Raw genomic sequence first — 22188 nt, 5'->3', positions numbered from 1 at the left:
AAGGACAATCCACAGAAAGATCTGGATGATCTACTCTGAGCTACAGTCATGTACCAGAACATTAGACAAATCCTCAGGTCTTAAATGAGATAAACACGACTTTATGAACAATGACCAAAGCTTATGTATTACACATTACTTTGACTCTTTAGGTACAGATGTGTGTACCTATGTTTGTAGTTTATAGATCCAACAACAGGAGTCGATGCTCTTTCAATGTAACACATTTGTCAACCATAGAAGAAGACGGGGCATCAAGTACATCCGGGTAATATTATAGTCGGAGCTTATGAATGCAGTGGTCATAGACGTTTGGTAAGAACACTGAGGAGAGTTTGTGATGTTTCGTTCACCCTGACAGCTACAGTAAGCATACCCACGCGTGCTTTATAGTAACAGTGTAGTCTCCGACCTGTGGAAAAGAATGCTTCTGTCAGGGAGTAGCTAGCCTCAGTTAGCAACACTGTTTACATCCAGAGCAGCCAAGCGTAAACCTGGAAGGTCAGGATGAAAGCAATTTCTAAACACCGAGAGCGAAACCTGAATATTTTACTGCCACGTGGAGCTTTTTAATTTTTAATATTGCTACATTGGAATAAGTTTCCAAGTTAGCTGGCTAACTGAGAGTAGTCCTGCTTGATTAACTGGAAACTGAATGATGGACACTGTTTCATGTTTGTGGCTGATAGGTGATCTTTATGGTGTCCACGTCTCTGCTGTATCTGAGGTATTCTTGTATCTCCATTAGGGCTGCCACGATTAGTCAACTAGTCACGATTATGTCGACTATTAAAATCGTCGACGACTAATTTAATAGTCGACGCATCGTTTGAAGCTTTGTAAGATCACAAAGGACGCAGGAATGAGTAGCAGGATTTAAGAGTGTAATAACGGACTGAAACAGAAGATGGCAGCACTGCATGTACAAGGATGCCAGCTGCCGTTAAACCCCGAAGAAGAAGAAGCTGTGTCCCAGAATTCATAGCGCAGCTGTCAACAATGGCGGCAGCTAGTTAGTTTTAACTTTACTCTTATTATTCTTTCTGGGTCACAAAATAAACCTTTAACATATTTTCAGGCGAGAATGTAGCTGTGTAAACCTCAAATATCTGCTCAGTTTATCAAGACACCACATATTTTCAAAAGCGCTCCGACGTTTTCGGAGACGTCTCTTACCTACTAGCTCGTTAGCTAGGCGGGGGCAAGGCTAACTAGAGCCGTGAGAACACCGGACTCCCGGCAGATCGTTTTCAAACCCACCGCCGTCTTTCGCTAGTCAGGTTAAACATATATATAAGTCACTTAGATAACTTAAAAATGTTAGTTTGGCTTTCTTTAGTGTTTTATTTGTTCCTGAGTAAATCGGTTTGGCTGAGATTAAAGTTATAGTTTTTGCACAGCTAAAACTGTCAAGCAGACAGCTGATTATCAGAAGTGTGAGACGCTGGAGAATATACTCCGGTGTCCTGTTATATTTTAGAAAGCAAGGAGTTTATTAAACTTCACCGAAACAATCTGCAAATTTCATTAAAAATTAATAAACTACCATCTTGTCTTTATTTTTAGTTAGCACAAACACTTCAAGCTGTAAGCTAATGATAGTTATATAAGACCAGATGCTGCTGGTGCAATAAGCTGTACGCTGTATGTCCAATGGATGATGATCTGATTAGTCGACTAATCGCAAAAATAATCGGTGACTAGTCGACTATCAAAATAATCGTTTGTGGCAGCCCTAATCTCCATTTGTCAGTATTATTATTTTTAATGTACTTTGAACTACTTTAGCCCAGCTCTCTTTTCCCCAGGGCGCCAAACCTACACAAAACCTCACAAGCTAGCCAGTGTCCTTCTGATCCAGGCCGGTGTTGTGCCAAAAAATGATAGCTCGTATTTAAACTGCTATAAATAACTTGTTGCTCTGTAATATGTGAAACAAATGTCAAATGTATCCCTCATGAATGCTATCAGGTCATCTTGAGGCACAAACAACATTCATGTCACAAGGTAGAAGCTGCAGTCGTTTTTTGGCAGTGACGTTTATATATCCTTAATTTTTCCAGTTAAAAAAAAACATCTTGTTGACTTTTAAAATGTCTTTTTCAGAGTATTCTGTTCACTGAAGTCTATTAACCAACATACATAAAGATATTACACATAAAAAACACAGAAACATTTGAAATCAGTTTTTGGCACAACACTGGTGTTGGCATTACTAATGCTTCGTCTGTCTGAAATCACTAACCACATGCCTGTACCAGATTTATGTTTCCAGGCATCTTGTTGGTGTTACTGCTGTTGGGGAATCATCTCTATAAAAGCTTCACAACATTATATTAAAACGCATGTGCTTTCCCCTGCTGACACACACTTAGCCCAGATGTTCTCACATCTGCAGTCTACACATAGAGTCTGTTTTTATTTTTACCAACAGCTGTTTAACCAGGAAGGGATGCCACCTTTAGCTGGAGCCGAGTTGGTCCACACTCCATTGCAGCTGTATCGATACCTGCTCAGGTGCTGCAGGCAGTTACCATCCACAGCAATGCAACAACACTACCGACATGCCATAAGACAGGTGAGGTCATCTTATGCACCGATCAATGACAAGCAAAATGTTTTCCAAGTGAAACTGTGACGGTAACTTTAATACCTTTTGGACTCTTGTGTGACAAGACTAACTGAGCTACATCACATCTGACACAGAGAAATGGTTTTAAACAGCTCATTGAGAATCAATCTGTGCTCATGAAGTATTCATATAATCCTGCACATAGTGAGGATCGGGAAAACGATGAAAATTGTCTCAATGCAGAATTAGTGAGCCGTCTTTATTAAGCACCAGTTCACAGCAATAGTTATTTTAGGGACCTGGCATTAATAAAGAGAGAACAGTCACATGATCACAGGGTGACAGTGGGGAGGAAGAACGTCACTTTAACAGGAAGAGACCCACCCAACCTGGTGTGTTTTCGGGATAATTCAGTAATCTTTGTATTACTGTAGAGCAGGGGTCCCCAATCCCAGTCCATGAGGGCCGGTGTCCTGCAGGTTTTAGATCTCACCCTGGGTCAACACACCTGAATCACATGATTAGTTCATTACCAGGCATCTGGAGAACTTCGAGACATGTTGAGATGGTCATTTATCCATTTAAATCAGCTGTGATGGATCAAGGACACATCTAAAACCTGCAGGGACACCGGCCCTTGAGGACTGGGATTGGCGACCCCTGCTGTAGAGTCTTGATCTTACAATATAAAGTGCCTTGAGGAGAGTAGCGCTTTATAAATAAAACTGAATTTATGGCCGTGTGATGTGATGAAATATATCAAATGACAAAGCCGATTGTTTCATATTATACTCGACAGTTTATTTTGTATTGTGTGAAATACACCGATAACTGCGATACTTTTGCACCGACAGTAGTCACCACGGCAACACAGAAGGAGCATACAAAACAAATCGAGGGGCTCGTTGCTAGACGAGGGGTTACCTCTGTAACCGAGTCTGACATGGAGCAGAAAACTGTGCCGACCCGGCCCCCTCCACAGACACCCACACCACAGACCTCTGACACCACCTAAGCAAGAATCGCGTGTTTGCGAATGAGAAGCACAAAGAATCCCGAAGATAAATATACATATATGGTTTTGTTCACTGATCAAAACACACAACACGTGACTGTGTGGGGTGTATTTATAATTGTAGCGACTTCCACAGTCGCTAGAGGCCGGGGATGAAGCCTGCCTATTTGCCTGACGCGCTGTCAACTTTACGCAATAATGCGAGAGGTGGAATTGTTTGCTTGTTTATTAAAGTGCTTTGCGATTTTTACAGAGTAGTATCATCGGCTCCTGATTCAAACTCTTACAACATCACAGGCTCTAATATAACGAAGCAAACATGTAGTGCAGCGGTCAACAAAAACTACGGCTACCCAGCCCTCCTCTCTGTCAAAATCAAAACCCGTGAATGACAGACTGACAACGCCCATTTATGTCACCGCTAGCACCCACGTGACTCCCATAACAACCAAACAAATAAAAACCCAGTGATCATCAAAATTCAATACATTCAATTATGGCTCCTACAATAATCATATTTATTTAACTTTTTATTATTTCAATGAAGTAAAAAACGAGCAGTACTTTCAATGTGTTGGTTATATAAACTATTCACTGAATTTACAGAAAACGCCAATATTGTGATTATATCGTTATGGGGATTAGAAATGACTTGTGTCAGGAGATTTGGGTGATGGTGAATACAATTCATCTTTTGTTGACTGTACTGAAAACCCCAGTCTTAGAGTCCATACTGACCACTTTAGACACGTGTGTTGTGTATTTTAAGTCAACAGAAATGTTAAAAATCTGACCATTTTTAAACAGATATAATATAAAATGGAGAAAAGCAACAAAATATCTTAAAAATAACTCGTGCACAGTTCTACAAACGGTTGTTGCAGTGACGTGAAGAGGCCCATCTAACGCTGCCTTCATCGCTAACCTTATTTTCGGTTTCTGTTGTGATGTGATTGGCTGGCAGCAGCAGTAGAACAGTTGAATTGTTAACGAGCCGTTTCCTGTGAAGGCAAACTCCCGACCTTTGACCTTTGTGCTGCACTATTGATTTGTATTATTAGATAGTGCTGACATGTTTATGGTCACCATAACAACCAATAACTGTGACTCATGCACCATTAATGTATCATCATCATCATTACTGCTGAAAGTAGTTTCTGCCAAGATCATAAAGTCTTTGTTTGCTGTTTGTTTCCAGGGTTACAACAGCCACTCAGATGAAGACGACCCTGAGAGGACACAGATGATCATCCAGAGAGCGATTGCAGATGCTGACTGGATTCTTGATAAAGTAAGGATAAAGGAAAGAAGACCTCCAAGGTGACACATGAACATAAAGCGTAATGTTCATTTCGTTTGTCATTCACAGTATACCAAGAAGAAATGAGCGCGTGTCCACGGCGGTGCATTTTGCAGGGCTGTCCTGGAGTCACACTGGTGAAGGTGCTGTCCCTGTCTGCGAGTGCTCAGGGTGTTATGGTTTTTTTGAGGGATGACTCGCTGTAAATACTGTTCTCAAACTATGCCATTAAATGTGCAATCATGAACTTAGTTGGTTTGTTCCTTGGAGCAAAAGTCGAACAGGAGATGGAAACTGAAACTATTCAGCGAACTACAAAGAGTTCATGGTTTTATGCTTTATATACATATCAATGTCCTCTACAGCCTCTGTGTCTGAATGATGAACACACGTAGTAGTTGGTCCAGTGTTGTCTGAGCATGGCTCCCACCTTAATGCACGTTTAAAACTTTAAATATGTTTACAGCCTACTAAGAAAGGTACTAACGTTCGTACCAGAACTGTGAAAAATGCTACAGTACTTGTTTTTTGTTTGTTTTTCCTTTACTGCCGTAGGTTCCTCAGGCTGCGTATGTAATGATGTAGAAGCAGAACTGAAGGGGACGACATACGACCGACAAGGCTTCTAGATTATCTTCCATGCTGAAGAAGAAGGAGAACATGGAAGATGGCAGCAAGTACAGCTGCTAACATATCGCTGCCCGTACTTGTTAATAGTAAAAGTCTGGTATGGAAGTACTGAAACACACTTTACTACTTTGTTTGAGACAGCTAGCATCAAATCAGCTGTGTTCCTTACTAGAGCTGGGCAGTCAAAAAGGAATCAAAACTGACACTGGGAATCTCTAATCCACCTGATCTTTCCCGTGTCGGTTATTTCAGTTTTTTTAAATTCTGTGTTGTCACGTGACTCTGTGCCTTCTGCAGCATCATGGAGAAAAACAAACAACTGAACGCACAACTTCAAATCTCACGTCTGTTGTTTGGACACGTTTGACTTTAGTAAAGACGACTTCAAACAAAAGGGAGAAAAACATTTCATCATCCAACAACAATACTACTAATCTGTTGCAACGCTTGGAGGACAATCGTGTCACCAATTAAAAATATCCCACCTTTAACAGTTCGCATATTTACAGTACGACCTGACTGCACGGGGTTATGGTGTGTTGTGTGTCGAAATTTAAAGTGAAAAATGAATCTAGTTTGGAAAAAGGCTGGAACGTGACAAAACGTGGGACAAGTGAGTGCTACGGTCAGTGTACTGCACACAGTGGTGATGGACACGTTTGAAAAAGCAGACCGTGTAATATAATGTACTCCTATTGATGGTGTCAACAACAAAATCAATGTTAACCACCTGAAAGAAAATCATTCAAAGTGTACTTTAGCTGTCAGGCTGCCCTTTCAGACTTCCTGGGTTAGATCCTAAAGGCCTGTTTCAGCAGATTTGCAGGTCAATGTGTAGTCGGTGGTTGGACGAATAGAAAAGCTGCTCTCATGTTGCATCAGTGGAGGGTGTCCGATCCAGGATTGCAGGGGAAGCAAAGATATTTCTCTTTTCTTTTAGTAAATGAGGATTTTCAAGTGTTGCTATTTAAGTACTGAAAGAAGAAAAAGAACTGACTCGAGATCAGATTTCAGCCAGTTTGTCACAACCAGGAAGGAGTTTAGGTGACTCCATCCGTGGACCTACAGTATATAAAAGCACACGTGAACTGCCCTCTGCAGTTTTAGGCTTGTGACATGCTTTCTTCCCTATGTGAGGTAAAACAGTGCCAGAATATTTGCATATCACGTAATCTTTATTAACACAATACTTAATTGCACATTGTTAAACTTTGCTCACGCATCTCTTCTACAGCTTGGAGGCAAAGGTGATACTTCTGTGCAACATACAGTATTCAAGTATAACCATTTTTCTCAAATAAATGCTGGATAACAAGGATACACATACAAGAAAACAATGAGAATGTTTCGTATGTACTGGCCTCACCAACCAATGGAATAAAACAAAAACATCCTGATCTGCTCATTTTTCTTGAACTGAAACTTATTTACAGCTACGTGCACATGCAGTATTAATCTCCATTGATACAAAAAGTAATAAAACTAGATATACAGACTAAAGTATAAATAGTATAAATAGGTTCTCTTTGTATAAATAGCTCCATCGTCTTCAGTGTTGGTGTGACATGTTGAGACACTTGATGCCAGCAGAGGTGAGCACGTGAAGCTGCAATGTAAATGCACACACCTGCTGTCCACAGTGGGAAACAGCAGGCAGTCAGTTCACACACAGCACGTCAGAGGAGGAGGCGTCCGTGACGTCAGAGTTTTGGGACTGCTTCGGAAAAGGAGCTGCAGCGGAGTAGTTCTCTGAAAATGGGATAGGCACTGAGGAAAGTCGCAGACTGTTTGGTCTCGGGAGTTCTTACTTCTGGAGAATAAACTGGTCGATGAACTCGTTCTGCTCTGACTCCACTTTGGACAAAGCTTCGTACTCTATACGATATCTGGGACACAACAGAAAACAGCAGACAGACATAAGAAAGGGATACCTGACTATCCTTTACTTACGCCTACCACACATTAGGACAGCACTGGGCCTCCTCCGCTAGCATGTGTATGGAAATGTTTCTACCCTGCACAGAAAATATATATGTTCTCCACACAAGGCCTTTATTTAGGCACACACAAGTACTATTATAATTTTTTTAGGAGTGTTACAATTAAACATTGGAATACAATATAAATGCAATATTGTATAACTGTGTGACAACAACATGGAGCGTGCTGGTCTGATGAAAGCTGGAAAGTTTATGCTACATGTGTTTTTTTCCTATTGTGTTTCACATCCTGTAAAAAAAACAAACAAAAACAAAAACACTAAGGTTTTGGAGAATTGTCATATCCCCGATTATACACATGGGACATCATAGCCTACTGTCCTGCACAGATGGGTGTCTCTACCCACTCTTTTTTTTCCTATATTACCTTTCAAGCTGCATCTTCTTCTCTGCTATGAGAGCCTGAAGCTGCTGCTGCTGGGCCTCTCTTTGCTTTGCTACAGACGTCAGCAGGTTTCTGGCTCCAATGGCCTGAAGGAGAATAACACAGAATCATACCTGATAAAAGTCTCATTCTCATGATCACATATCATACAGACACACTCAGATGTTATAAAGCTTTAGTACACGAGCACTACAACTTCTTTTGCAAGAGCCAATGAAAAGTCTTCAAATATCGAGCTTACCTTCATCTTTTCTGTCTCTGCTTCTTTTGCCAGTTCATCCACGAGCTCAATCAGACCTCCCACTATCTTCTGAAACTGGCCAATTTCTGTAAAGAAGAACACGTGTCTGTAGATGCAGGACCTGCTAATGTTAGGAGAACAGGTTAAACTAAATGTGATCTGTGCTTACTGTCCACAAACTCTTTGCACTCTTCTTTGAGCTCTGAAGTCTTCTGGCTGACATCAGGCTCCAACACTCGCAGCTTGTTGAGTTCATCAAAATAAAAGCCTGCCTCAGCTAATGGGTCTGTAGCCATGGCCACGGGGCCTGCCACAAAGGAGACAGAAAGAGTGATAGAGGAAGACCGGCATGAGAGAAGTTAAACACGGATAAAACATATAGCTTTGATATCAGCATCCAGAACAAGTCCTTTAACTGCTACTGTAGTTAGCAGGCTTTCCAGCCCGATATAAAATCTTACAGTACAGATGACTTCATCTGGCCCTCATTTACTAACACTGTGTTTGCATCGGTTTTCTTCAGCTTCCTCCCACAGAGACATGCAGTTAGTGGGGTTAGGTTAACTGAATCAAAATTGCCCATAGATGTGACGGTGAGTGCAAATGGCTGTCTGTCTCTGTGTGTTAGCCCTGTGACAGATCAGTGACATATAGAGTCTCACCCTATGGCGCCTAACAACAACAATATAATAACATTATTATATATTATATACATAAGTTATAAAATAATTAGAATAATACTGTCTTTTTGTTCATTATTTGCAGTCTTCCAAAACATCAAAAGTCACAAAATAGATCAAACTGCAGGTAAAGAAACCAACAAACTAAACTGGAAGGTCTAGTGAGGTCACTGTTACGTCTATAGTGCCACAGCACTATCTGTTGAGCCCTGTGCTGTGGTTGTTTCTGCTGCTGCTGACTGAAGGTTTCTGGGAGTTTAGTGTCATCATGTTTGTTCTACTGGCTAACAATCAAAGATATCGCCGCAGGGAAGCCACCTGTTTGAAACCGAAGACCTCAGTTAGCCATGGTCACATGACGTCAGTGTTTCCAACCAGACGTCGGAGCCTTGTTTTTGACTGTATGTCTGCACGTCCAGTCACGTTTAGCCACTAACGGTAACATATGGTCCGTTCATGCAAAATGAACTTTTCGTTGAACTGTGGTCTTCAGTGAGAGACAGGTTCGAAACGAACATTTTACAAGCAGCTCTATTCACGGTCAAATTATCATCAAATAAACACGTACACATAACTACAGGCTTCTCCAGTGCAAGTCATCAGAATCACATTAACATCGGATACAATGGAAACTAACCTTAACTTATTTGAATGTACAAAAACGTTATAAACAGTCTGAGTAAGTAAAACAAAAGAAAGCTGTAGTATTACTCACTATTTCCTGCCAGTCGAAATCACTAACTGTGACACAGGCTAACACTGTTAGCTAGCTTGCTAAAATTAGTTAGCTAATTCAAATAGCTAGTTAGCTAAGCTGCTCACTAACGCTAGTTGGACGCAACACATTAACCCCGTTAAAGCTAATAAACCTACGAGGACAACACGGTTTCATTAACCCCTAATATGATTTAAAAACGCTTGTACGTGTGATTTTACCTCTTCTAACCGCAGTCACAGATGGTTCTCTGTTGTTTGACTATGTGGCAGAGTAACAACCAACCAAAGCTCCTCCTCATCTTCTCGCTGCCAGGGAAACCAAACGCTCCTCCCTGTGTTTGTGTGTGTGCGCGTTTGTTTCCGTAACCTGCCTCATCCAGAGCCCTATACTATGAAGGCACTTCTGTATTTTATAAAAGGTGCTTCCTACAGTCACAACAAAGAGTTAAAACTGAAAAACCAAGGTAAGACCTGTGGGAGGCGTGACAGCTGAATGAAATGGAACGGGACTGGCGTGTACACGAACATTCCAATCCAATGAAGGCAGGGCAGTTTGTCTTGCAATACCTGTTACTGACGGACGAGGGCAGCATTGTGCTTTGCAATTGAAGGCCTGGCCAGCATAAACTCTAGTGATGGGATTTCCGGAGCTTTTTAGAGAACCGGTTCTTTCGGCTCGTCTCAATAAAAAGAGCCGGCTCTTTCGGCTTCCAACCGGCTCTTTCGGCTTCCAACCGGATCTTCAGGTTGTTTTGTTGCTTTAATTAATTAATTATTAACAACAATATAAAATTATGCAAAAAAACACATGGTTTTATTTATATATGTTTATATGTAAATATATACAGTGGCCCCTAGAGACAAAGCACATACAAACTCCAAAAAGCATGTACAAATTCCAAAGCATGTACAAACTCCAAAGCACATTTCTAGCGTTAACTGAACTTCCAAAACAGAGCTACCTAGATCACTTAAATTACACAATTGAAAGCATATGTGTATTGTTTGTGTATTTATACACAAGCACTCATATATATTCAAATAATTTAAAATATGTTCATTTACCTGTTACTACCACACACCAAATCCAGTCGTTTGTACTTCCTGGCTTGTGTAGCCACAAAAGCTCAACTCTGCCCCCTAGCATCCTGGAGCACTTCTGTTGTGTTTTATACGTGTTTTGGAGTTTTTATGTGTTTTGGAGTTTGTACGTGCTTCGGGGTTTGTACATGTTTTGGAGTCTGTACGTGCTTTGTCTCTGGGGGCCACCGTAAATATACTTTGGTTTATTTACTCCACATAAAATGTAATAAATAAATCATATAATACAAAAAACAACTATTTACATTTCAACTTTTAACTATTTAAATTTTCAGCTTTTTCCTTTTAAACAAAATTAAAGTGAAACAACACAAAACACTGCAAACCACAACACAATTAAATATAAATATGAAAAAATATGAAAACAAAAAGAAGATGCACATTCTCTGTTATATGGACCTGCATGAATAAACTTTCTGAATCCTTTATCATCTGCAACTGAAAATAGTTGTGGATGATTACTATACCTTTCTTATGTGATGTTGTTGTCCCTGCTCTCTCTCTCTCTCTCTCTCTCTCTCTCTCTCCCTCCTGCGCTGTTCCTGTGCTACTGAGTGTAACTACCGCCCCTCCCCCCTCTGCCCAGCGCAAAGCACAAGGCTCTGTGGAGTGAAGCAGGAAAAGGGTGAGAGAGAGAGAGGGTGAGAGAAAGAAAAAAACAAACCCCACAGCTCGCGATAAGGAGCCGGCTCGTGTCGTTCACGTCAAAGAGCCAGCTCTAAGAGCCGTTTCGTTCGCGACCGACACATCACTAGTAAACTCGGTGGAAGAAGAAGGCGTGGGCTTGAGTTGGTTGAACTTCTTTTTCTTACGCAGCGGCGATAAAGCTGACTGCTTGTGTACATTTATCTAACAACTGAAATACAGCGCAGGGAGGTCGGTGAGTAAATGTTTGCAGACGTATTTAGTGTCGTTTACTCTCAGGATGTAGAGAAGGGCGACAACGTTAAGCTTTCCACTGAAATCTGTCAGTTTCATGTGACTTGTTGAGTGTGACACACTTACTTGGCAACGTAAAGTTTCTCTGCGTGATATTTAAGCTTTGCTATCTTTGAATAGATTCAAAACGTGCTCACACAAACACATTTTCAAGATCTAGGATTTCCAGGTTTTCGCGTTCGAAGTCTTGACATCCTGCTCAAACATTAGCTAACCTTAGCGAAACACATGCGCAGGAACTAGCTGTGAAACATTGACGCAAAGCTAATAATCCAGTAGCGTTAGTATTTCAAGAATCCGGTGAATTATCGGTAATAACGTAACGGTGTGAAATGAGTACATAATAACGTTTCGACCGAACAAAGCATGCCGAGTGACCTGACCCCCCCCACTGACACGTGAACGCATCTGGTTAGTTTGCTGAAAGTCATTCTGCTGCTAAACGGTCTCTTTCTTTGACATGCGCACTCAACAAAAGCTGTACGAGATTATTGTTATTAGCCTTTTACTCGTTATTAGTGATTTTTTTTATTATTAATCCTTTATTTATCCAGGTAAAAAATCTCATTGAGATTAAAAATCTCATTTCCAAGAGAGACCTGGCATCATAGCAACAAAAGTCACATACCACATAGGTATATAACATTTAAAACAAATACAATATCGCATACAAACATGTGTAAAATATACAATAACAGATCAAATACAAAAAAAAAAACAAAAAAAAAAAATTACAAATTTTAAAGTTGAAAAATAAATATTTTTACTACCCTTCCCGAGAAAAACATAAAACGCGATTTAAGCTTTTTATGTGGCCCTTTTCAGTGACTAATGATATGTGCCCCCTCCCCACCCTTTCAGTTTCCGGTCCAGCCTCATTCCTCTGAGGGAGAGATGGCAGTAGGGCAGGTGGTTTCCACTCTGGGCTGGGCAGATTCCCCTCCATCTCTGCGTGTTTTATATGATTAATGCAACAGTTTTGATCAACGCTGACCTCCGTGTAGCTCCACAGAGAATGTTGGGGTGTAATTCAGGACTCTTGTTTGTTTTGTTGTTTTTCAGGAATGACCTGGAGCACCAGGAGGTTGTGGCGGCCTCATCAATAGTGGTCAACACGGCGGGGGACCTGCGGACCTCCATCTGCAGGGTGGTCATCTATCTCCAAAGGGACATGTCTGGGGACAGCTGCCTACCCCAGGACCTCAGCAAGTCCGAAACCACCTCCCCAGACCTTCCTCTGGCTTGTCCCAAGACCAAGACCTGTAGTCATCACGGAGCAGTGGGCTTAGGCAACAAGTATGTTCGGCTCAACGTTGGAGGGATGCTGTTTTATACGACGCTGCAGGTGCTGACCAAGCAAAACTCCATGCTGAAGGCTATGTTCAGTGGAAAGAAGGAAGTGTTCACAGATAAAGACGGTGAGCATTTCTGAGCTGCAGATACAAGTTTCCCAAAGTATAACCTCACATACACTGCATGCATACATTCACTGTGTTTAAAGTAGGAAAGATTACAAAAGTTCCACTAAATGTTTAAGTCAAGATTCTGGCTCACGAATCCAAGCTTGACTTTAAATTTCAGTCACTTTGAATTAAATTTTAGCTGCCAGTATTTATTCATTTATTTCAATCTGTACTGATTGAACAACAGGTGCTTTTGGATAGTGGGGAGGCATGCTCTAAACTCGCTCTGTCCTTTGTGGAAAATGCTAGTTGACGTCAACTATGCAACAATTAGTTTTTCAGCAGACGTCTTTCTTATAGAGAAGTTCATCTGCAGAGTTGCACTGATCTAAACTCTATTTGATATCAGACTTGTCAGCTGTTGATAGTCGGACTCTGACATCTGCACCCAGACAAGCACAGAAGAGGAAATGCTTAGTCGTCTTCTAAAGCTTCATATATGCTTTTTCTTACACGAACGGGAACATGTTTACCATGAACTCGTGCAGAAAAGTTTCACAGTGATGTTTACCAACAAGGTTTTAGCAGCAAGCCGCAGAAATTGCACAGACCAGTTAAAATATAAAGTTTTATGACCTTTCTAATTTGCTAGAGACAGGTCTCCGTGAATGTGTCCGAGGGTGTCTGAAATACAAACCTATGGGCTTGATAATAAAAGGCCGGTCCAACAGTGGATAAGACATTTTGACAGCAGTAACACCAGCGAGACTTGCACACAGCTTCCTCTCAGAGATGCTGGGTTTGCTGCCATGTCGGCTACACGCTGTTTCCTTTGAGGTGCCACAGCAGGTCCATGTTCTCAGCACTGTCTCTTTGCTCAGGTTGGATCCTGATCGACCGCAGCGGGAAGCACTTTGGCAGCATCCTGTGTTACCTTCGAGATGGCAGAGTTGCCTTACCCAAAGGTCGACAGGCCGTCCAGGAGCTGCTGGTCGAGGCAAAGCATTTCCTCGTCCAGGGCCTAGTGGAGCTCTGCCAAAACTCGCTGCAGGTCAGTTCCATCCATACGCATTGCTCCGGTTTTAGCCAAACTACATTGGCTCCCTGTTAAATATCGCATAGATTTTAAAATGCTTTTGTTCACTTTTAAAATTCTGAATAATTTAGCGCCCAGCTGTCTCTCTGAACTCCTCCACTTATACAATCCCAACAGAGCACTTAGATCATCCAATCACAGGCTCCTAGCACAACCTAGGTCTCGAATGAAGTCGAGCGGTGACCGGGCCTTTGCAACCGTGGCACCTCTGGAATAACCTCCCTGTTCATGTTCGTACTGCCGAGTCGATCCAGTCTTTTAAATCACGTCTTAAAACTTATCTTGTTACTTTGGCCTTTGATTCTAACTAGTTGGCTGTTTTAGCTTGTTGTGTGTTTGTTTGTCCTGTTTTATTGTTTGTTTTAATTGTCTCATGCTTTTACTGACTGTGAAGCACTATGGTCAACACTGTTGTTTTACTATGTGCTGTATAAATACAGTTTGATTTGATACGGACTCGTACGGTCCACACAGTGTTTGGGCACTTTGTTGCTCTTCAGACTGCAGCGCTTCAGTACCCAAAAATGAAATACTGGAAACTACTTTCAAGTGCCAAACTGTGATCTAAGTAAGCTTACACAAATGTGAGTAGCTCTAGACCCTCATATTAGCACATTATCGTCATCATTAATAATCATAAGATTACTGATTCTTGTTGGTTGTGTGGACGCAGCCTTTAGTCTGATCTTCAGCTCTGGGATCAGGTGATGAACACAGCAGGGCTCCGGTTCTCCATGATGTAACCTCTGTGGTTACTCCTGTCAACCTGTTCCTTGCATTAGCAGTGAGATTATCTATAAATGCCAGTTCACCTGGCAGACGTGCAGGCCCAAAGATGAGCTCCGTCTCGCCTGTGACACAGTCCCTGTGTTTTTGAATTTAGTGAAGGCTTTTGGTATTGTGTGCTGGAAACACGTTACTCTGTTCTTGCTGTGCAGGAGCCACGAAAGTGCTGAGAAGAAAACATTTGGAGATAAAATATCTTTTTCGAAGCTCTCAAATATTCATCTCGCTGTTGACTTTAAAAAAATAGAAATATCGGAGGTGTAAAGCGAGCAGTGTCTGATCATGTGACTCCCCAAATTCTAGTTTGTTACTCATGTGGTCACTGAGGAGTTACAGTGCTGGCCTTCAGTGTAGTGGCTTTCACATTTACTTAGCAAGTGTAAGGTTGCTGGTCCAATTCCAGCCAGGAACACCGAGTCCTGTTTGGGGCTGTGACGGGAACGACGGCCTGTGTAAGAACTCTGCCCACTGTAACCACCCACAGTTTGTCTCAGGTTCTGTGTGAAGCTACAAACGTCTCTGTGGATCAGCCTCTGTCTGGTTGGTTATTGCTAAACTTCCAGGAAAAGCAAGACTGTTATGATGTCAGATGTAAACTGTAAATTATAATTATTGTTAACAGGGTAATAAAGAGCAGCCCATGTGTGTTATACCTGTAGTCACCTCAATTAAGGAAGAAGAGAAGCTCATCCAGTCTTCTACCAAGGTACATGCAGAGCATCACTGTTGTCTTTGCAGCATCAAGTAAGGCTGTCATTTCTGAAACAATGTGTTTTTGATTATAGCTTCAGTGTAGCCTTGGTCATTTTCATTGTTACAGCAGAAACATGTCAGTAAAACGTCATTGTAGCTGATCTCTAACACATCATGTATATTTATTTTTTATTTTTTATAGTACTCTTGCAGTATTTGAAATGCCTGCTTGAATATTAACGCAGTGGAATTCAGATGTTTGATCTTTGTGCTTGCTCCTGGTAGCCTGTCGTGAAGCTGGTATACAACAGAAGCAACAACAAGTACTCCTACACCAGGTAACAAAGGTTCCTCCAAAGATCTTATTGGCTCTCGTAATGCAAGAACAATTGTTTTCCTTCCTTTCAAAGTACTCTGTGAGGGGAGACTGTTGGTTGTTTTGAAGCTGATAAACTGTACTGAGCTCGTGGACCTCTGCTCTACATCACTCCGCCTTTATCTCAACAGCAACTAGAGATGGACCGATCCGATATTACGTATCGGTATCGGTCCGATACTGACCTAAATTACTGGATCGGATATCGGAGAAAAATAAAAAATGTAATCCGATCCATTAAATATCACGAAAGCACCTCGCAAAACTTGCAACACGCCGTAACTCACCTCAGAACGTTAGCAGTCGGAGCAGTATGCATCACGTGATAGAGCAGCTGTGGCATGCCGGACCTGTCGGTGGTCTGGATAGCATGTGGAGCTTCGCTAGCAACCTGGCATTTCATCTCCGACAAAGTTATCCCCGAGAGAAGTAAAGCAAGTGTGTAAGTCCATCTCTGAATGTTTGTAAAGCATTCCCACGTTAAGCTTAACAAGCGACTGCCTCTCGCTCTCCGGCTGCTACTTCAATCGTGAAACTGCTTAAATGATCAGCTGATCGGCTTTTCTGTCGCTAGTCCGTCTCTCTTGTTTGTTTTTGGCCCACTTTGCACCAGAAAGAGGAAACCAGCGGCTGAACAACAGCAGAACGTTTAAGCTTGATCAGCTGTTGTTAGAATTTATTTAATATTTCTTTCTACACCAGGATCTTTTTCTACGTAGCTGACGCTGGTAACTGTGCAGGGGCGGATCTAGCAAAGTTTAGCCAGGGGGGCCGATAGGGCATGAACAGGGAAAAAGGGGCACAAAGACATACTTTTCTTTCTTATTCTCATTTAAAATGTCGAGCTTTTAATAAATAATTATCTGACACCCAAAGTTTTAATTTGATGTAAAATGAATAGAAGTCAATTACTGTATATAGTGACTATTAAGTCTAATATATACCCTAGTAAGCTATAGTACTTTTTCCTTTGGGAAGGTACCATCTGTGCAGTCTGCAATTTTGTTGAAGAAAGATGTTGAATCTATTTAATATTTCTTGAAAAATAATTGATTTCTGTGCATTTTTTTTCACACTGCATCAAATTAAGGTTGATTACGTCGATTAAGCATCATGAGGTGGCGCGTGAGGGGTGGTTCCTTATTTTTTATTTATTTATTTTTGTTGCTGGGAGTTGGAACCCTATTAGTTAGGTTGCTTAATATTTACGCTAAGCACTCTTTAAAATACCAGAATAGGGAGGATGGTGTAGGTCTAAGTTTATTAGATTGATCAGTATTGCTGAACTATGAAATATTTTTTTTGTATACAGGTATAACAGAATAGCTTTAGTGTAGTTGTTGTTATAAACTTGAGTATGAACTTGCAGACTTGCAAAATGCAGCAAGATATTTAAAAAAACAGTTTTGTTGATTAAAAAACACTATATCGGATTCATATCGGTATCGGCAGATATCCAAATTTATGATATCGGTATCGGTATCGGACATAAAAAAGTGGTATCGTGCCATCTCTAACAGCAACTCTGACGACCACCTGCTGAAGAACATCGAGCTGTTCGACCGGCTGTCTCTCAGCTTCAACGGCCGCATCCTCTTCATCAAAGACGTCATCGGGGACGAGATCTGCTGCTGGTCCTTCTATGGCCAGGGTCGCAAGCTGGCTGAGGTTTGCTGCACCTCCATCGTCTACGCCACTGAGAAGAAGCAGACCAAGGTGAGGCGGAGCGGCTGGTGGGAATCTCCCGTGTTGCTCTTTGTGTTTTGTGGGTTTTCTTCGGGGTACCGAGTTCCTCCAGTTAGATTCTTATTGTGCTCAGCATAGTTTCTGGGTCACAGGCATAACCTCTGACCCTTCATCATGGACGCTGGACTGAAGGCTCTGCTGCCGGCATGCTGATGACTGCGCTGTGTTTGCCAGCTCTTCTTGTTTGATAGCAGCTTTGTGCACTTTGTTGCTTTTTTACACACATACAGGTCGTTGAGTTTGTGAACTAAAAGGAAGTAAGAAAACATTAAAGCACAGTTTGTATGGTGTGAGTGGCAGCAAAGGTGGATTGCTTTACCTGCTGTGACGCTCCAGGTGATGTGACTAAGCTGGGTGGTGGGATTTCAACGTTTCCTTCCAATCACTCCTTCTCAGGTGGAATTCCCTGAAGCGCGAATCTACGAGGAGACTCTGAACACCTTGCTTTACGAGACGATGCCGCTGCCCGACAACTCCCTGCTCGAGGCCACGCGTCGGAGATACAACAACTGTGGCTCTCACAGCGAGGAGGAGGAGGGGCCTGGAGGTCCAGAACTGCGCGAGCGTGTCCGTAGAATCCACGTCAAGAGGTACAGCACATACGACGACAGGCAGCTGGGACACTAGGACCGCTGGACAGACCGCAGCTTTTTTTTTGATGATGATGAACTTAAAGTCCGATGGATGCTCATATGTTTTTTTTTTTTATTACTTTCTGCCGTCTCAGAGGTGCAAGTGATGGCCTCAGTGAAACCTCACGTGACTGTAGATGTTCTCTGCTCATTCTTACTTTACACATCATCAGGATTCAGAGCAGCGTTAAACACCAAATACCTGCAGCTTTTTCTTTTCTAATCAAATTTACATTTTGAAGTGCAACAAAGAAAACCTCTACCATGCACTGTTTATTAGAACCATCATAGCACACGTAGCAGCAAAGCACGTTTCACATTTATTGACTGTATTTTTCACAGACGCATTTCCAGGTTGTTGTTTGCCGGTGACGAATCTGTTGGATTTACGGGAAATGCTTTGCCTCGAAGATGTTTTAATGGAGTTTTTCATAAAGCCTCTAAGATAAAAGTTAGTGTTGTTCTGTATTTGTTTGTCTTTGTTTGTGGGAGGCAGGTGTTATTGTGGTTTGAGCTCAGCTGTCAGAGGATTCAAACGCAGTCGACTCGGAGACCAGCTGATGCTGAGCTATTCTAACGCCTCAGCTTTCAGTCTTCAGACAACTTCGACCATTTTCAGAGGACTGTTGGGGTTTTTGTTTGTCATTCAAGCATTTAAAAACAGGAACCTAGCAACAAGGTGATTCTCCATTACTGAGAGTTGATTTTGTCGTCGGGATAAAGGAAAAGGGAAGCAGGGAGATGCTCTAAAGCACAGGTGTCAAACTCCAGTCCTCGAGGGCCGGCGTCCTGAAACTTTTCCTCGTGTCCCTGCTGAAACGCACCTGAATGACATTAGTATGTATTTTGAAGATTTTTACAGGTTTAATATTGATTCATTTGTAATGGAGTACAATACAAAGTGTTTGTGTAAAGGGAAATTGTGCAAACACGTATTCTAAGTCAACCATGGTGACTCTGAGCTGCTGGCATTGAAACACCTGAAGCAACGGACACAGATGGAGGAACGGCTGCTACAGCATGACTGCGGCTCTTTATTATTCACCCAAAGCACCGATGCATAAATGCTGAAAGAGCAAATGTGTTGGTACCTTTGCAGGATCACAGTACTCACTGCAACACTTACCTTGTGTCCTCTGCCTTGGAGCTTGTTCCCACTTTCAGTGACACAGACGGATCCACTCATCATCCTGTGGGTTCAAGTCAGGTGTCATTATTAAATTATAGCGGGCATAATGCTCACTAATGCTGAACCCTTGGCCTGTCCCGACCAAATATACAGTTTCTTTGTGAAACAGAACTGGATGTAAAATTTCATTTAGTCTTAAATGGATGATGGAACAAAGCTGTTCACTGGAAATGTGTTATACCATCTTTGGCCACAAGAGGGCGAGTGTGCACACACATATAGACTGATCAAACCTGACTGTGCTACAGGAAACAGATACTGTCTAGTTCCTGCATCAAAGAAGGCACCGCCATCAAAGTTTAACAGGTTGTCAGTTGCCCTCAATCACATGTGATGAAGGTACTGGAGACACTGATAGAGGTCCACAACCATTACATCACCAGGTCGTGGCCCACCTCAGACCACAGGTGAAAACGTCTTGAAACGTACCCGTACAAGGCGACTGTGATCTCTGTTTCTGTTCACCATCAACTAAGACTTTCAGCACGACTTCAGGTCATGTCACCCACACAAATACTCACAAATACAACTGGATGGATGTGTTAGTGACAGGAGCTCCCGCTGAGGATTTTGCAGAAACATCTGGCGGGAATCATCGGCTGCTGTGATGGAGGAGTACCTGGGCGCCCACTCTGACAATTTGCTAAAATGGAAGACCAACATAGAGGCTGTATGCAACAAAATGAGTATTGTTACAAAATGCTTCAGTGAGAGCACACATACAAGGTCTTAAATAATCAGGCCCCATCTTATCTTAATGACCTTGTAGTACCATATCAGCCTATTAGAGCACGTCGCTCTCGCACTGCAGGCCTACTTGTTGTTCCTAGAGTATTTAAAAGTAGAATGGGAGGCAGAGCCTTCAGTTTTCAGGCCCCTCTTCTGTGGAACCAGCTTCCAGTTTGGATTCAGGAGACAGACACTATCTCTACTTTTAAGATTTTCATAAAAACTGCCTTTTAACTTAACTGTTAAAAGGGATTTTTTTCCTTCCCACTGTCGCCAAAGTGCTTGCTCATAGGGGTTCATATGATTGTTGGGTTTTCACTGTATTATTGTTGAGTCTTTATCTTACAATCTAAAACACCTTGAGGCAAATGTTGTTGTGATTTGGTGCTATGTAAATAAAACTGAATTGAATTGGTGCCCTGAACCAAACCATGTGCACACAGACACCAGGAATCACTGCAAACATGGGACGTGCAGGGCCAGAGTCAATGATTCTGACTTTGATAGGACGTGGATAGAGGTCCACAACCATTACATCACCAGGTCTGAGGTCACCATGGAACTCAGGTAGGACGGGGCATTTGGCAGCTGATATAAAATTATACTCAGTTCTCTTATAAGGAAGCGCTGATTATGATGACAGCAGTCAAACAGGCATTGATGAAGGAGTTCAAAATGTAAACAGATAAGCTCACTGTAGAGGAAAAAGTTGTTCCACTTCACACTGGCAGGGATCTGGATCCACGCATGACAGCTGCTCCAGGATGGAAAGGTCCAATTTCAGGATGATTCTTGAGCTCAACGGGTTCAACAAACTAGCCCGCTCCAAGGAAAGGCTCTGCATTGGTACATTCCCAGAATGTTCCAATCTCATCTGCATTCATCGACGTGCGACGTGCTTGTTCAGGAAATTGTAGAGAAATTTAAAAAAAAAAAATTTGGGGGGGGGGTGATAAGCACTAAAACAATTTTTCTCCTACTTAGAGAAAATCTCCAAGACAAATTCATCATTTTCATTCTAAGGCGTGTATCTCATGGAAGAGGATTGGGGCTAGGGGGGGGGACACAAAGGGGGGGGGGGCTGTTTTGAGGAAAAAAAGTCACAATTCTGAAAAAAACAAAACGGAATCCAACCCCCCCATTTATTAGTTCCCAGTGGCCCTAATCCTCATCTGTACCTGTGTTACTGTCCGTCGAGGCTGTTCCGGTGTTGTGCCAAAAAGTGATTGTCTGCCAAAAACTGATTTCCAATGTTTCCGTGTATTTTTTATGTGTAATATCTTTACGTATGTTCGTAAATAGACTGCGGTGAACAGGGTTTACAAAGGGGTTATATATAGAATTTAAAAATGATGTTTTTCAAGTATCTTCACAACTCTGTGTTATTGTACTTACATTATAACCAATCCGGTCCTTTATCCCTACTTAAAATATTTTTACAGAACTATTGTAATATTTGCTGCCATTTCTGCTGTCCTCTTGGCCAGCTTACTCTTACAAAAGACATTTTTAATGTTAATGAGATTGTTTTTAACTGCAAAAATAAAGGTTATATAAAAGTCACTGCCAAAAACTGATTGTGGCTTCTACCTTGTTACACGGATGTTGTTTGTGGCTCAAGATGACTATATGTAATCCATGAGGGATGCATTTGACATCTGTTTCATATATTATAGCCCAACAAGTTACTTATAGCAGTTTAAATACAAGCAATCAATTTTTGGCAAATACCGGAAATCACTTTTTGGCAGACAATCACTTTTTGGCACAACACCGGGTCCCGGACTGAGCCACATTTATTCATTGTGGATCAAATCAATGGAAGTTGTGGTTTCTGGGAGTTTTGAAATGATGAAACTGTGCACGCCATGATGCGCGCAGGAGCTGCAGCGTGTCAGTATGTTGTGAAAAGAAGCAAACACGTTTTCTTTTCTCGGAGTTGCACTGCTCGTTAGGCA

The 22188-nt window shown here is 41.8% G+C and overlaps 3 protein-coding genes across 12 annotated transcripts; 2 read left to right on the top strand and 1 right to left on the bottom strand.

Annotated features, from left to right (window-relative positions):
* The first annotated feature begins 179 nt into the window (after positions 1–179).
* On the top strand, positions 180–6914 carry lyrm9 (LYR motif containing 9). Of its 7 annotated transcripts, none has more exons than XR_013901229.1 (5): positions 180–315; positions 2435–2578; positions 4786–4878; positions 4957–5030; positions 5443–6914. XR_013901229.1 is itself a non-coding variant. In XM_026192074.2 (4 exons), exons 2-4 carry the CDS (start codon positions 2453–2455, stop codon positions 4972–4974), a joined length of 237 nt encoding a protein of 78 aa, XP_026047859.1. In that variant the 5' UTR covers positions 180–315; positions 2435–2452; the 3' UTR covers positions 4975–5134. The 7 variants fall into 7 exon arrangements, 4 of the variants coding, with proteins under 4 accessions (XP_026047859.1, XP_026047857.1, XP_026047858.1 ...); XR_003274416.2 differs by having other exon boundaries at positions 189–268; XR_013901228.1 differs by having other exon boundaries at positions 248–366.
* ift20 (intraflagellar transport 20 homolog (Chlamydomonas)) lies at positions 6674–10105 on the bottom strand. 2 transcript variants are annotated; one of them, XM_026192068.2, is made up of 5 exons: positions 9760–10105; positions 8313–8450; positions 8144–8229; positions 7885–7988; positions 6674–7403 (listed from the first exon to the last, which is right to left on the bottom strand). In XM_026192068.2, the coding sequence occupies exons 2-5, from the start codon at positions 8437–8439 to the stop codon at positions 7322–7324; spliced, it is 399 nt and encodes a 132-aa protein (XP_026047853.2). In that variant the 5' UTR covers positions 8440–8450; positions 9760–10105; the 3' UTR covers positions 6674–7321. The 2 variants fall into 2 exon arrangements, with proteins under 2 accessions (XP_026047853.2, XP_026047855.2); XM_026192070.2 differs by having other exon boundaries at positions 9539–9808.
* A 1223-nt stretch (positions 10106–11328) lies between these two features.
* tnfaip1 (tumor necrosis factor, alpha-induced protein 1 (endothelial)) lies at positions 11329–18763 on the top strand. 3 transcript variants are annotated; one of them, XM_080288508.1, is made up of 7 exons: positions 11329–11521; positions 12643–12998; positions 13865–14034; positions 15488–15571; positions 15844–15896; positions 17455–17650; positions 18077–18763. In XM_080288508.1, exons 2-7 carry the CDS (start codon positions 12752–12754, stop codon positions 18305–18307), a joined length of 981 nt encoding a protein of 326 aa, XP_080144634.1. In that variant the 5' UTR covers positions 11329–11521; positions 12643–12751; the 3' UTR covers positions 18308–18763. The 3 variants fall into 3 exon arrangements, with proteins under 3 accessions (XP_080144634.1, XP_080144636.1, XP_080144635.1); XM_080288509.1 differs by lacking the exon at positions 11329–11521 and adding an exon at positions 12463–12489; XM_080288510.1 differs by lacking the exon at positions 15488–15571 and having other exon boundaries at positions 11383–11521.
* Positions 18764–22188: the final 3425 nt, after the last annotated feature.

Source organism: Astatotilapia calliptera, chromosome 14, assembly GCF_964374335.1.
Source record: "Astatotilapia calliptera chromosome 14, fAstCal68.1, whole genome shotgun sequence".
NCBI lineage: Eukaryota > Metazoa > Chordata > Actinopteri > Cichliformes > Cichlidae > Astatotilapia > Astatotilapia calliptera.
This window is presented reverse-complemented; position numbering and strand designations above follow the sequence as displayed.